The following is a 12,638-nucleotide window of genomic DNA, read 5'->3' on the forward strand; positions in this document are numbered from 1 at the left end:
ACTGACTGACGCCCTTCTGGCCTCTCAGCGCCCCTGGATCATATAGCATTTTTAATCACTTGGCGCTCTTTTGACAGCACTACGTCCTTCTCATGGTCTAACGGCGCCCTCCTGACCATCTCGTGCCCTTATGTCTCTGTCCACCGTGCATCCCTCGATTGTTCGGCGCCCTTCTGGCCTCTCAGCGCCCCTGGACCACATAGCGTTTTCAATCACTCGTCGCCTTTCTATGAGAATGGCGCCCTTTTCATGGTCTCACGGCGCCCTTGTAACCGTCTGGCCTACCAGTCCCTACCAACTTAGCATTACTGACTATGCGGCGCCCTTCTGACCTCTCTTCGTCCCTGGATCATATAGCATTTTAATCTATTGGCGCCCTTTTGGGAGAATGACGCCGTCGCCCTTGTCATGGTGTCTCGGCGCCCTTGTAACCTTCTGGCGCCCCTACGTCCCCTAGGCGGCCTGGCGCCCCTACAGCTGGGCACCCACAATTATTATGGGAAAATTACACCCCTGATGCCGCTTCAACCCTATTGACCGTATTGTCTAACGACGGCAGTCATATTGTAGGTACAAACCAGGAATCGGTCGCCGCCTATGCTTGGGAATAGGGACGGTTAGAATACGATTTACCTGTATGGCCACAGCCAGCGCAGCGTAACCGGGGAGGGGGGGGGGGGGCACAAGGGGCGCGTGCCGCCTCATTAGATGCATCAGGTGCCCTATGGGCCCGAGAGGCCCTGCAGTGCCAATTAGCCGCTCAGGGTCCAAGTGTGCCTTATAAAAGACCCGCAGGACTCGTGAGAGCACCTCACGGCGTTGTAAAGTTGAGGGCGATGGCGTTGTAAAGTTGCGGCATCTGAGGACCGTGCAAAAGTTCACTTATGATGTCATATGTGACGTCACTTATGACGTCATAGGTCAGTGACCTGACCTAACCTGAAAATGCGGCTGGTGTCACAAGATCTGGCTTGAATCAAAGGTCAATTATGCAAGTTTCAGCTCTTTATCGCCGGCGTGTTCCCACTTCCCAGACATCGCGAAAAAAAACAGTAGTGCCTATGATGGGGGACGGCACCCCACCCCCCCCCCCCCCCTGTCCGGGTTCACAATCACGTCTCACGACGGAGGCAAAACCATGACTAGCTTATTGGGCTAATAACGCATGCATGACATTTCATTGTCCATATTTTTTTTACCACCTTTGGATGACATCTAACGTACCTAACACCTGTATGCTGACCATAATTTTTAATCCATTCATTTTGACGGGCCGGATCGGGCTGGGCTTTGACACCTTTACCCGATTACCATGAACGGGTTCGGTTGACGGGGGCCGGGGTCAAGCTGGATTGAGATTTTGCGGCCTGTGGCGAACACTACACCATTGATCGTCTTTTTAAATTTATTTTCACGATTGCCTGGAACGTGAAAGTATGCACCTACCCGGAATAAGGAATATTTGCGCCGCCCAGATTACGTCACACAATTTGGTAGCGATATGGTAGTAATATAGGAAGACGGTAATGGAGTGCGTGAGACAATAATCTTAAGTTTTTTTCTATGCTTACAGCGCGATGCAAAAATATATGGGCGGGCACGAGTTAAGCTTTTCTATGTGACTTTAAAAGGAAATATTGGGTAACGTTCACATTCAAGTTAGGAACAGATGCATATTCAAGCTACTCCTTTGATATACTTCACACTCACCTGTTCACCTGTTGGGGGTTCCCTGCCTTCCAGAGTACAGCATAGAGGATGTGCATAGGATACGTGAGGAAGGAACCCGCGAACGTAGGGCTCGCCCGGCGGAGACACCACAAGGGGGTGCTGCCAAGCCGGGAACAAGAGCCTGCATAGTGACAAACACGAATTTTGCTATAGTTTCATGATACATACAATAAAAGATCGTATACAATAATGCAAACACAAATTAGGGGAAACAGGTCAACGCAATAGCCATCACATATGATAAGAGAACAAGGCATCACCCATCGAGTCAGCCAACATGGCCTTGAACCTGCTCAGGTCGGATTCACCTACGACCTGGTCAGGGAGTGCGTTCCAAGCGGTGATACAACGCTCAGACACAGATTGCTTGGTATATCACCAGGTTTTCTACCTTTGTTCTCTGAGTTTTATGTAGCTTCGATATAGAGCTCGATATTTGAATTTGTTGTTCAGTTTTTATTGCACTGTAAAATGTACATACTGATGAAAATTGAAACTGAAATCTTTGAAATACAGGCTTGAATAGCATGTGCACTTTCAAGCTGCCAAATATAACAGATCAGTTATATTTGGAGTTGTTTGTCATGTTGATCAGTTGAGATGAGTTGTTTGTCATGTGATTGCAAAACATGATGATATAGGTACCCATTATAATGGACGACGGTGAAAACAGGGCGCCTGGGGCGATTTGATCAAGGTTCGTGAAATTCAGTGACGTTTGGCATGAAGAAGGCCCACGAAGGGGGAGAAGTTCTAAATGTCACGTGACTAATATGCCCTCCGGCGCCCTGTTTTCACTGGCGTCCATTATAATCCTAGTTCTGGTGCTTGTGCTCTTTTTTGTCATCAATAATCCATGTGATGTTTTGAAGATTTTTTTAATAAAATTTCATTATATATTATGTATTTTTGCATGTATTGCATTGCAGTAGAAAATTGTTTGAAAGGTGGTACCCATTAAAAATGCATAATGCATTGGTACCTGGGTTATCATTTTTATTACCTACACAATTACCGGGGTTACATGAGCAAGTAAATGCGTATCAGGAACGGATTTTCCTATTCGCTCACCATTGTAGTCCGTTTGTAATGCGTATTAACTCTGTTCATGTAACCCCGAGCAATGTCAAAATTATTTACCATATTACCACAGCTTGAATGTCAGGTGACACTTGAAGGGAAGAGGTAAACATGTCAATAGATTAGCTGATATGTTGAGCATTGCTATTGGTGAAATCACCCTTTTGCACCATAGGCTCAAAATTGAATGAAACTGAAACCCACGATATTGTCACAAACCATACACCAATCTGGAAAGTTGTTCATATGATCATAATCTTGTACAATACAAGCAGAGTTAACAAAACCTAAACTAACCTGACCTAACCTTACCTGATATTAGTAGAGCAGATGTCATTTGAAGGTTTTCCAACCAAGGAAAGGTGATATTCACAGACATGCTTCTTTCTTACCAAACCAAAACAAACCTAACCTTACCTAACTGAACCTACAACCTACATACATGATACAATCTACAATCGTTCACCCTACAAACCTATGACCTACAGACCTACAAATCTACAACCTACAGGCTACAAACCTACAGTGCCTCTCCTTGGTTGGAAAACCTTCATGTGACATCTGCTCTAGTTATGCCCCTACCTAGCATAACATAACCTTACATTGACTCAAAAGTCAACATGTGGTTGGATCATGGATGTAACTTTTAAATGTTTTGTGTAAAAAGTAGCATAAGTCATGTGTGCATTTCTTCAGTTGTTAAAGGCTGCATGAGGAGGAACTGTCAACTGACCTTGCTATTCTATTTGAATTTGGTATGGGAATTTTTTGTTGATAGTTTATGCAATAACCCTGGTTTGTTAAATGTTTCTCATGCTGCTGATAGTGAAGCTGAAACAGCAATGTCCCTAAGAACCTATGGAGACAAGCCAGTAAGCTTTCAGCTGGAAGAAGATGGTGAATTTTACTGTATTGGATCAGAGGTGAGTTGAAGAAAATAAAGCTAGGTAGCTAGTTTTCCTGCTCATATAGGTGGTAGAGGCATCTGTCCCAAAATGGGATCGATAACTTCAGTTGCTGATGCTAATGGATGACAGGAAATCACACTGCAGCGAATGCAGACCATATAGGTGGCTGTGTGCATGCTGAGATACATTTGTCCTACCCAACTCACTGATTGATTGTACCTACCTCAGCCACCACTTTTCATCAGTCAGTGGTCGACTTAGTCTAATGTTTCCTATTCGTTCCTCATCCCCATGATGCTGAAATTGTTCCAATAGAGCTTAGGCCAAAAGCTTAATCAAATTAAGTTATTGTGATAATTGCAGCTTGCACTACCTGCATGGGCATTGTCAGTTTTCGATCACTTTTGTGTTTTTCCAATATATGCTATCGCCTATTGCCATTATGTGCTTCTGGTCTTCAAGTCGTTGCTGCATCAGTGCTCCATTGCTCCAGTGTCCTCTTTGTTTAGCTTTGTTTCAGTCCTCTTTGTTTAGCGCAAAATAGCCCCAGTCGAGTCGGCGCGTCCTAAACCCGCAATAAACAAACAATAGCTAGTTCTGGATATTATTTGACTGTACCGAAGGTGTACATATATTTAGCCGAGCTGAGCCAGCTTGACATGAACTTTTATTACTTCAGGTCGGCAATTATCTACGTCATTTCCGTGGATCTCTCTATAAGAAGTACCCAGGGCTTTTCCGAAAGTTTATAAATGTGGAAGAACGGAAGAAGCTTTTGGAGATGGGTATGTAAATTGTGTGCCTTTTCGCTTGCCATGAGCCTGATTATTTATTGAAGAGTGTTAACTATTTTGACCGGCGCTTGAAGCGCCTGGGGCTGGGCCCGATCTTTTAAATGTCATAAAGGAATTTTGGTAACATTGGCTGATGTTCAGCTGCAAATACGGGCAACGGCTATTAAATGCAAAATGATCTCAGCGTATTTCATTCATCGTAGATTGACGGTCCCTGGGATTATTTCGTTGAATCAGATGAGCAATGAGCATTCAACTTTGCCATCACTGCAGGTATCACAATGCTATAAAATGCAGTAAATATAATAGTAAGACACTTTATAAGATTGGGTCCAGCTAAGGCTTTGTTCATCTGGTCGATACTGATATTGTATAAGCAATACTTTGAGTTTAGAATGTCTCGACTCATCTGAGCATTTGATCTGATAGTTCAGGCTGCTGCCCGGTCAAGGTCAGAATTTACGTGATCGTTATGTCAACTCGGAGCTCCCGCCGTCTCTCCCCGCCCACCGTCTACCCCGTGCGCCCCTCGCCAGTGCCTTCCCCCCGCCCCGTTTACGCTGTGTACCGCTCACCAGTGCCTTCCCGCCCCGTTTACGCTGTGTACCGCTCGCCAGTCCCTTCCCGCCCCGTTTACGCTGTGTACCGCTCGCCAGTCCCTTCCCGCCCCGTTTGCGCTGTGTACCGCTCGCCAGTCCCTTCCCGCCCCGTTTACGCTGTGCGCCGCTCGCCAGGGCTCAGCCAGCACATCCTCACGTCAAATGTCTCGCTGCTGCGCGCCTCCGAGGTGGATGACCTGATCTCGGGTCGGGACAGCCGGTACCGCGCCTCGGGCGTCCAGAGCGTGCCGGCGCCCGTCGAGCTCGTCCCCTCCGCCAGGTCAGGTCACTGTCGGCTAGACTGGGTGAGGGAGAATTCCCTCTTGCCAGGTCAGGTCACTTTCGGTCAGGGCTGGGCGGGCAGATCGCACTGGAGCCCGTCGAGCTCGTCCCCTCCGCCAGGTCAGGTCACTGTCGGTTAGACTGGGTGGGGAGAAGGTCGGGTCTCTCCCATTCAGGCTGGGTGGGCAGATCGCACTGGACCCCGTCAAGCTCGTCCCCTCCGCCAGGTCAGGTCACTGTCGGTTAGGGCTGGGTGGGGAATAGTCCTCCTCCAGGCTCCAGCCCAGGTCAGGTCACTGTCGGTGAGGGCTGGGTGGGGAATAGTCCCCCTCCGCCAGGTCAGGTCACTTCCAGTTCGGCTAGATGAAGGAGAGCTGAGACGGGTTTTGCCAGATATATGTCATACAATAACTTTTTGCCGAGATGCCGATGCTTTTCTAGTGGGAATGCGGTGGATATTGAGTGCTATCATGCCATATGTCATCTGTCATGTTCGTGATATCTTACCGTTGCCGCTCTTCTTTGCTGTAAGATTCCTGTATAATGCTGAGGTCTGTGTTTCTCTGCTGTTGTAATTTTTGTCGCCACGAGACCTCTATTCTCTCCTGTGCGACCTATTTTGGTCATTACACTATGCAACAAAAAATGAAAGATTTTCTGTTCCTGGAAAGCGACCGAATTTTTCTTATTCATTTTTCTTATTCATTCTTACTCATTCATCATAACCGAAATGGGCATTAGTTTTGATCTGAAAATGTTTTTCCGGTTTTCAGGGCCGATTTTCGATTTTTGGCGCCAAAATTCGGTTTTGGGCCCACCGTGTCCGATGTAATTGAGCAATCGATTCACGGTAACTTTCATCGTCTTTCCTATGCCACGTGCTTTCGAATGATACCTGGTTTTGCATACTTGCGCCTTAAAATGACGTCATAAATCTATGTTAAAGTTAGAAAATGTTAAAATTTGGGACTTTTTAAACATTTTCTTCCATTTCGTTTCAAAATAGAGGAAAAACTAAAGGCCCTATCCAAATTCTGAGCCCAGTTCCTTGAAGAGCATTCAATTTCCGTTCGGAAGGTACTTTTTTAGTGCATTTTATCGGATTCCTGTGACGTCCAGATTGAGTTAACCTAAACACATATCCTAGGTCATATCACATAGCATTAACCTGATAACGTATGTTAACGCCATAGGATCAACGAGGGGTCAACTGAGGTCATGTTATTGACCCCTTGTGACCTCGGGTCACACGCAGGAACTTACTTTTGAGCAGTCCTGTCGCTCAGAATCTTGATCTGTACCTCCATTTGTTAGAGTGATTCTTCATGCACTGAACACATATTGTCATGGAAATGGCTGGGGGCCCGTTTTTCAAGTGACTCAATCTGGACGCCACAGTAAACCGATAAAATGTACTAAAGTAGTACCTTCCGAACGGAAATTGAATGCTCTTCAAGGAACTGGGCTCAGATTTTGGATAGGGACTTTAGTTTTTTCTCTTTTTTGAAATGAAATCGAAAAAAATGTCAAATTTTTTACAAAATTTCAACATTTTCTTACTTTAACATGGATTTATGACGTTATTTTTACACGCAAATATGCAAAGTCGGATATCATTCGAAAGCTTGTGGCATAGAAAAGGCGATGAAAGTTACCGCGAGTCGATTACTCAATTACACCGGACACGGTGGGCCAAAAACCGAATTTCGGGGCCAAAAATCGAAAATCGTCTCTGAAAACCGGAAAAGCATTTTCAGATCAAAACAAATGCCCATTTCGGTTATAATGAGACCCAATGAGTCCAAAAAAATCGGTCGTTACTCAGGAACAAAATGACTGTTGCATAGTGTTATGAGCCCTCTCTATCCTCTTGTGCCACCCCTGTTTAACTCGACCACCGCCGGCAGGGCACAGTGATGCAAATGGGGTTCACGAGTGGCCATAAATACCCAAAAGTCAAGTTTACCAAATCGAGTTAAATGCGATATGGCCGAGTAGACAAATGTTTGGGGCATCTGAAATCACATGGTTTTCATGTTTTTGTCAAAACCGGCCACGTGTATAATCGTCAGAAGTCGTGACATTTTCTAGGTCGTAAAATGACGGTCAGACACTCGCAAGTTCAAACGCCGCTGGTTTGCGTTCATTTCGTACAAATTGAAAAAAAATTATGCATGAGAATGATCCCTAAAGCCTTCTGCTTCTAGTGCCGGGTCACAAAAAGCCGTATCTCATTCGGTTTGGCGGTAATCTGACTATTTATTATCATGTTGCAATCACAGTTTTTTACTAAGAAAAAAATGCTTTCGTTTCACCTACAGCACTTAACACAGTGTGTGCCCGTTAGTTCACCATACCATAGCCTTCCCTAATCATTTCTGAGTCGCATCGTGAAAGAATTAAGGCGCTAGCACAGGGCTGACCGGCGCTACAGAGGTTTTTGTCCGGGCTGTCGGGTGCCTCAGCGGGCGCGCAGTGGTCGGGTGGGTGCCGCCGCGCGGCGTCCGGGCGGCGCGGCGGCGCGGCCGCCCGGGCCGCCCGCTGCGCCGCGGCACCCGACCGTGCCGGACGAAAACTTCTGTAGCGCCGGTCAGCCCTGTGCTAGCGCCTTAATTCTTTCACGATGCGACTCAGAAATGATTAGGGAATGCTATGATATGTTGCACTAACGGGCACACACTGTGTAAAGTGCTGTAGGTGAATTGAAAGCAAATATTTTTGGTAAAAAACTGCGGTTGCAACATGATAACAAATAGTTAGCTCACCGCCAAACCAAAATAGATACGGCTCTTTGTGACGTGGCATTAGAAGCAGCAGGTTTCGGGGATCATTTTCATGTATAATTTTTGCAGTTTGTATGACATGAACGCACGCTAGCGGCACTTGAATTTCAAGTACCTGACAGTCATTTTACGACATTGAAAATGTCTCGAGTTCGACTTCTGACAATCCTACACGAGGCCGGTTTTGACAAAAACATTTAAATCATACTTTTTCAGACACCCCAAACATTTGTCTGACTGATCATATTACGATTTATTCGATTAAGTTAACTTGAATTTTGGGCCTTTTTCGTATTTATGGCCACTCGTGAACCCCATTTGCATCACTGTGCAGGGAGACCAAAGGCCCCCGGAAGAGCACGCCCCACATGCCGACGCTGCCGAGCAGCTCTCACATGGACCCGGTGCCTCAGTCGACGCCCATCAACCGGAACCGCGCGTCGGCCAAACGGCGACGCACGTTCCCATTCTGGTAGGTAGGTCGACGGCGACGCGGACGCCCTTACCATCCTAGTAGGCCATCGGCGCCGCACCTTTCCCATTCTGGTGGGCAGGGCGGGGTGAACGAGACTGGGATCTGGTCGGGGTCTCTGGTAGCTGGAGTCTGTTGGAGACGGTAAAGAGTGACAAGTGAATATTGCTACGGTAGTCATGATAGTTTTAGTAACCGGCTGCGTTACTTATTGGTGCCATGGGATTTAGTATCATATTATCGTTATCACATTTGCAGCCGCGCTGAAGTGATTTAGTCCTCATAACGTATCTTCATATTTTATTTCTCATGTTTTTTCCCCAACTGGTACTTGGTAGTATCTCTAGTGTATCGTGATGTGTGCTTCTGCCGCTTTTTTTTGTCGGAGGGACGCATGCATTGTTTATCTGAACCCTTGTTCTGCGCTTTGGTTAAACGACTTTTCGAAACTTATTTCAGTTATGCTAAGGACTACTTCATTTCTTCTATATGTTTTTCAGAAACTTCACTCGGCGCCTGCTCTATACCAGTTTCAGTCCAGTCTCTGGTCGGACTGTCGAATACAGTAATGTCTTGTTCGACCTGTAACCGTCCAGCGATTGACGTTCATTTATCCCTGCTTTGTGCTGCCAGTTTCGACGACACGGACCCGGAGCTGATCCACGACAACGCCATGCAGGAGGAGCAGCTGGTGCCCATCCGACTCGACATGGAGATCGACGGACAGAGGCTGCGGGACATGTTCACCTGGAACAAGAACGGTCAGTGGACCGGACGGGGTGGGGCGATTACAGGCGATCATATCGAGGGACAGAGGCTGCGGGACATGTTCACCTGGAACAAGAACGGTCAGTGGACCGGACGGGGCGGGGCGACTGCAGGCCGCTCTATTGCAGGCTGCGGGGAGCAGCTTTCATCCGCTACTTTTGTCTTTAAGTAGTACCTTTTACTACATGCGAAGGTGCAAGCATGTGCTTATTGTAATGTAATTTTGCCTTGTATCAGTGTTAGGTATAAGCATATTTACGCCAATACGACTTGCCTTGAGTATGTTCCTCGTTTGCAGAATCTTTGTCGACACAGCCTGATGGTCCCCTCTCCGTTGTATACCCCGTCCGCCAGAGCAGTTCAGTGAATCCGCCCACATCTCCCCTTTCTCCCCCTCAGAGACGCTGATTACGCCGGAGCAGTTTGCCGAGGTTCTGTGTGACGACCTGGACCTGAACCCGGTCACCTTCGTGCCGGCCATAGCGCAGAGCATTCGTCAGCAGCTGGAGGCCAGCAGCGCCGAGTCGAACTGTGGCGACACCACTGATCAGCGTGTCATCATCAAGGTGACGAGCCGCGCCGCAGACTGAGGGAGGGGAGGGGTTCTGTATCGGACGGGAAAGGGAGGGGAGGGATGGTCGATTTGGGTGAGTGCGTTGCATGGTCTGGTAGCTTGTTCTGGAACTGTGCCAGGGGTGGAATGAAAGGCTGGGGCATCACCGTGCAGGGACGCGATGGGCTGGGTATATTCATAGGATGATATAGTTGCCATCCACGGTGCATACATTTCAGTACCGACCTCTGATAGAACTGGGGTAGTACTGAAGCTATGGTTGTCGAGGACTGAGCCTTAGACGGACGCCAATCGCTCCTACCCTGATTTCCTGTCGGTCCCTGTTCTCTGTGGCCTGTTGCCAATATTACCTGGCCTGACCGTCACTATGTCTCCTCTGGCAGCTGAACATCCACGTGGGTAACATCTCGCTGGTGGACCGGTTCGAGTGGGACGTCTCAGACCCGCTCAACAGCCCCGAGCAGTTCGCGCAGCAGCTGTGTGCAGAGCTCGGCCTGGGAGGGGAGTTTGTCACGGCCATCTCGTACAGGTGAGTGTTTGTACGGTCGGCCCGGACTGACCACTGACGGCCCAAACCGAGCCCTCATCGACCTTAAAGTTCTAGTGAGACCTGACCAGCCTCTGGGCCCCTGACCGCTGAAACCTGATTCCAAACCGACCTCTGACCGACCTTCACCCTTGATCACTCTGAGACCTGACCGATTCCGACTGCCCCTGACCCACCCGTACCGCCCCGGAATTGAACGCCATCGAACTCTGATCGACCGCTGACAACCCTGATCGGTCTCAAACTGACCCATGTGGCATACCTGATCGAATACATAATGACAATGTCTTGTCAGCCGGTTTCTTCCTTGTTTTTACGATTCTTCCTAAAACAAACGAAAAACCAGAAAAATAAAAAAACAAGCGAAATTCTTCCTAAACGAAAAACAAGGATTTTTCCTTGTTTTTGTCATTATGTGTTTTAAGTTTCACGATATTTTTTCCTGATTCCAGTGTAGCTGTCCTTATGCTCAGTAACTGGCCGCTGTATCTGTCCGTCTGTTCGGTATCTGACCGTTTATATCCGCCCTCCTCTGCCGTCCAGTATCCGCGGCCAGATCAGCTGGCACCGCCGGTTCGCGTTCAGCGAGCACAGTCTGACGACCATCGAGCGGCCGTACCGCCAGCAGCCGGAGGCAGACGGATGGGCGCCCTTCCTCGAGTCGCTCACCGACGCCGAGATGGAGAAAAAGATCCGCGACCAGGACAGGAACACCAGGTCAGTGGGAAGACTGCTCCAGGTACTGAGACTAGGCTGAGCTCGGGGTTCCTGGTGACACGAAGCACTTTGTATCTCGTTCACCGCGGACAGCTTCGTGCTTTTGTCCTTTTGGTGAAGCCGAACGGTGCTGGGACAGCAGTGGTGTTCGGTGAGGGTTGTGTGAAGGTCCCGCTGTGACCCAGGCGTTCTCGCGTTGCGTTGCTGTTCATCTGTTAAGTCAGCGGTGTCTTTCCCGTTCCGTGGCTCCTCCTGACCAGATTACATGCCCTGCGGCGTTACAGACGTATGAGGAGACTGGCCAACACGACACCCGGCTGGTAGATGCACCTACCGTCCCAGTCGAGCCGTGCCACCGAGTCTACCTGACCGTCAGACTCACTGAGGTCTCCACGTGCCTTCCTACCTTACCGTCTGGTGCGTCAGATGGTCGGTATCGGAGTCGTGCTCAGAGGTGGGTCACTCTGCGACACCAAGACGGCACCGAATCACGGTCACAGCCGCCGAGCAACGCTGTGGGGATCGTCCAGTGACTGGAACTGAGGAAATCGTGTCGTTTGTGGCTAGGCTTGGGCAATGGGCAGTGTGCCTTGTTTTTGTTCGGGGATCTGAAGAATGTGCCTTGCTGGGTTTCAGGAAATATTGAGGACCGTTTTATGTTAGGGTGGGCTCAGGAAACGTTGTCTTGATGTTTACGGTCCAGCAGGGAGTGCCTTATTGGTTTCAGGGCGCTAGAAAGATGGTATTTTGGAGTTCAGGGCTTGGAGTAGCGTTCGTTTTAGGGTTCAGGGTTCGGGAAGCCGTGCAGTACTGTGTTGAAGTCTCGGGAGGTCGTGCCTTATTTGGGTTTGAGTTCGGGAGAGCGCGTTTTATTGAGTTCAGAATATTGGGTGTTTGTATTGTCAATGTGCATCTCAGCTGTGCCTTATGTATTTAGTAAGTCATGCTATTTATATTCAGGGTAGTAGCAAAGTCAAAGAGCAATTATCCAAGACAGGGTTAGTTTTTCAGGACGGTTTAAAGGGCAGGGGATCTATTCTATGGAATAATTCAGACCAAGGCTGCTCGGAACTAACAATTAGCAGTGATGGGGAAGTGTGTCACAACATCTTGTAGTACAAGTTATGTATATGGAAGAGCATATACCACGCCTCGGGCATTTACAAGTCAAGTCATTAATCTAAGTCTTTCGCATTCATTTGTGTAGGAAATGTATTTACAATATTAAGTCATTTTGTTATTAACGGAGACCTGTTGGTTCCAAATATATGTTATCCGCCCTTACTTTGTCTGAATAGTGAACGATTCTTTTGGCGAATTCACCCTTTTGTCGTTAACATTATTTTGCTAAAGTGTGCCTGAAGAAGCTTGGACAAACACTTA

At 47.9% G+C, this 12,638-nt stretch overlaps 1 protein-coding gene across 14 annotated transcripts; it reads left to right on the plus strand.

The window, feature by feature from the left end:
* Positions 1-1,581: 1,581 nt before the first annotated feature.
* On the plus strand, positions 1,582-12,539 carry LOC122384660 (SWI/SNF-related matrix-associated actin-dependent regulator of chromatin subfamily B member 1-A-like). 14 transcript variants are annotated; one of them, XM_043372284.1, is made up of 10 exons: positions 1,582-1,641; positions 3,638-3,734; positions 4,399-4,504; positions 5,248-5,392; positions 8,512-8,649; positions 9,283-9,410; positions 9,817-9,983; positions 10,375-10,520; positions 11,082-11,255; positions 11,540-12,539. In XM_043372284.1, exons 2-10 carry the CDS (start codon positions 3,654-3,656, stop codon positions 11,577-11,579), a joined length of 1,125 nt encoding a protein of 374 aa, XP_043228219.1. In that variant the 5' UTR covers positions 1,582-1,641; positions 3,638-3,653; the 3' UTR covers positions 11,580-12,539. The 14 variants fall into 14 exon arrangements, with proteins under 14 accessions (XP_043228219.1, XP_043228216.1, XP_043228208.1 ...); XM_043372281.1 differs by having other exon boundaries at positions 1,596-1,618; XM_043372273.1 differs by having other exon boundaries at positions 1,602-1,641; positions 9,283-9,497.
* Positions 12,540-12,638: the final 99 nt, after the last annotated feature.

Source organism: Amphibalanus amphitrite, unplaced genomic scaffold (genome assembly GCF_019059575.1).
Source record: "Amphibalanus amphitrite isolate SeventyFive unplaced genomic scaffold, NRLGWU_Aamphi_draft 000195F_arrow, whole genome shotgun sequence".
NCBI lineage: Eukaryota > Metazoa > Arthropoda > Thecostraca > Balanomorpha > Balanidae > Amphibalanus > Amphibalanus amphitrite.

Coding starts and splice junctions, on each gene's coding strand:
- LOC122384660 (XM_043372270.1), top strand. CDS start 3,462: ATGTTTTGTGTAAAAAGTAGCATAAGTCATGTGTGCATTTCTTCAGTT. Junction 4,505..5,247: donor GAAGAAGCTTTTGGAGATGG/GTATGTAAATTG, acceptor GCCGCTCGCCAG/GGCTCAGCCAGCACATCCTC. Junction 5,393..8,511: donor GAGCTCGTCCCCTCCGCCAG/GTCAGGTCACTG, acceptor ATCACTGTGCAG/GGAGACCAAAGGCCCCCGGA.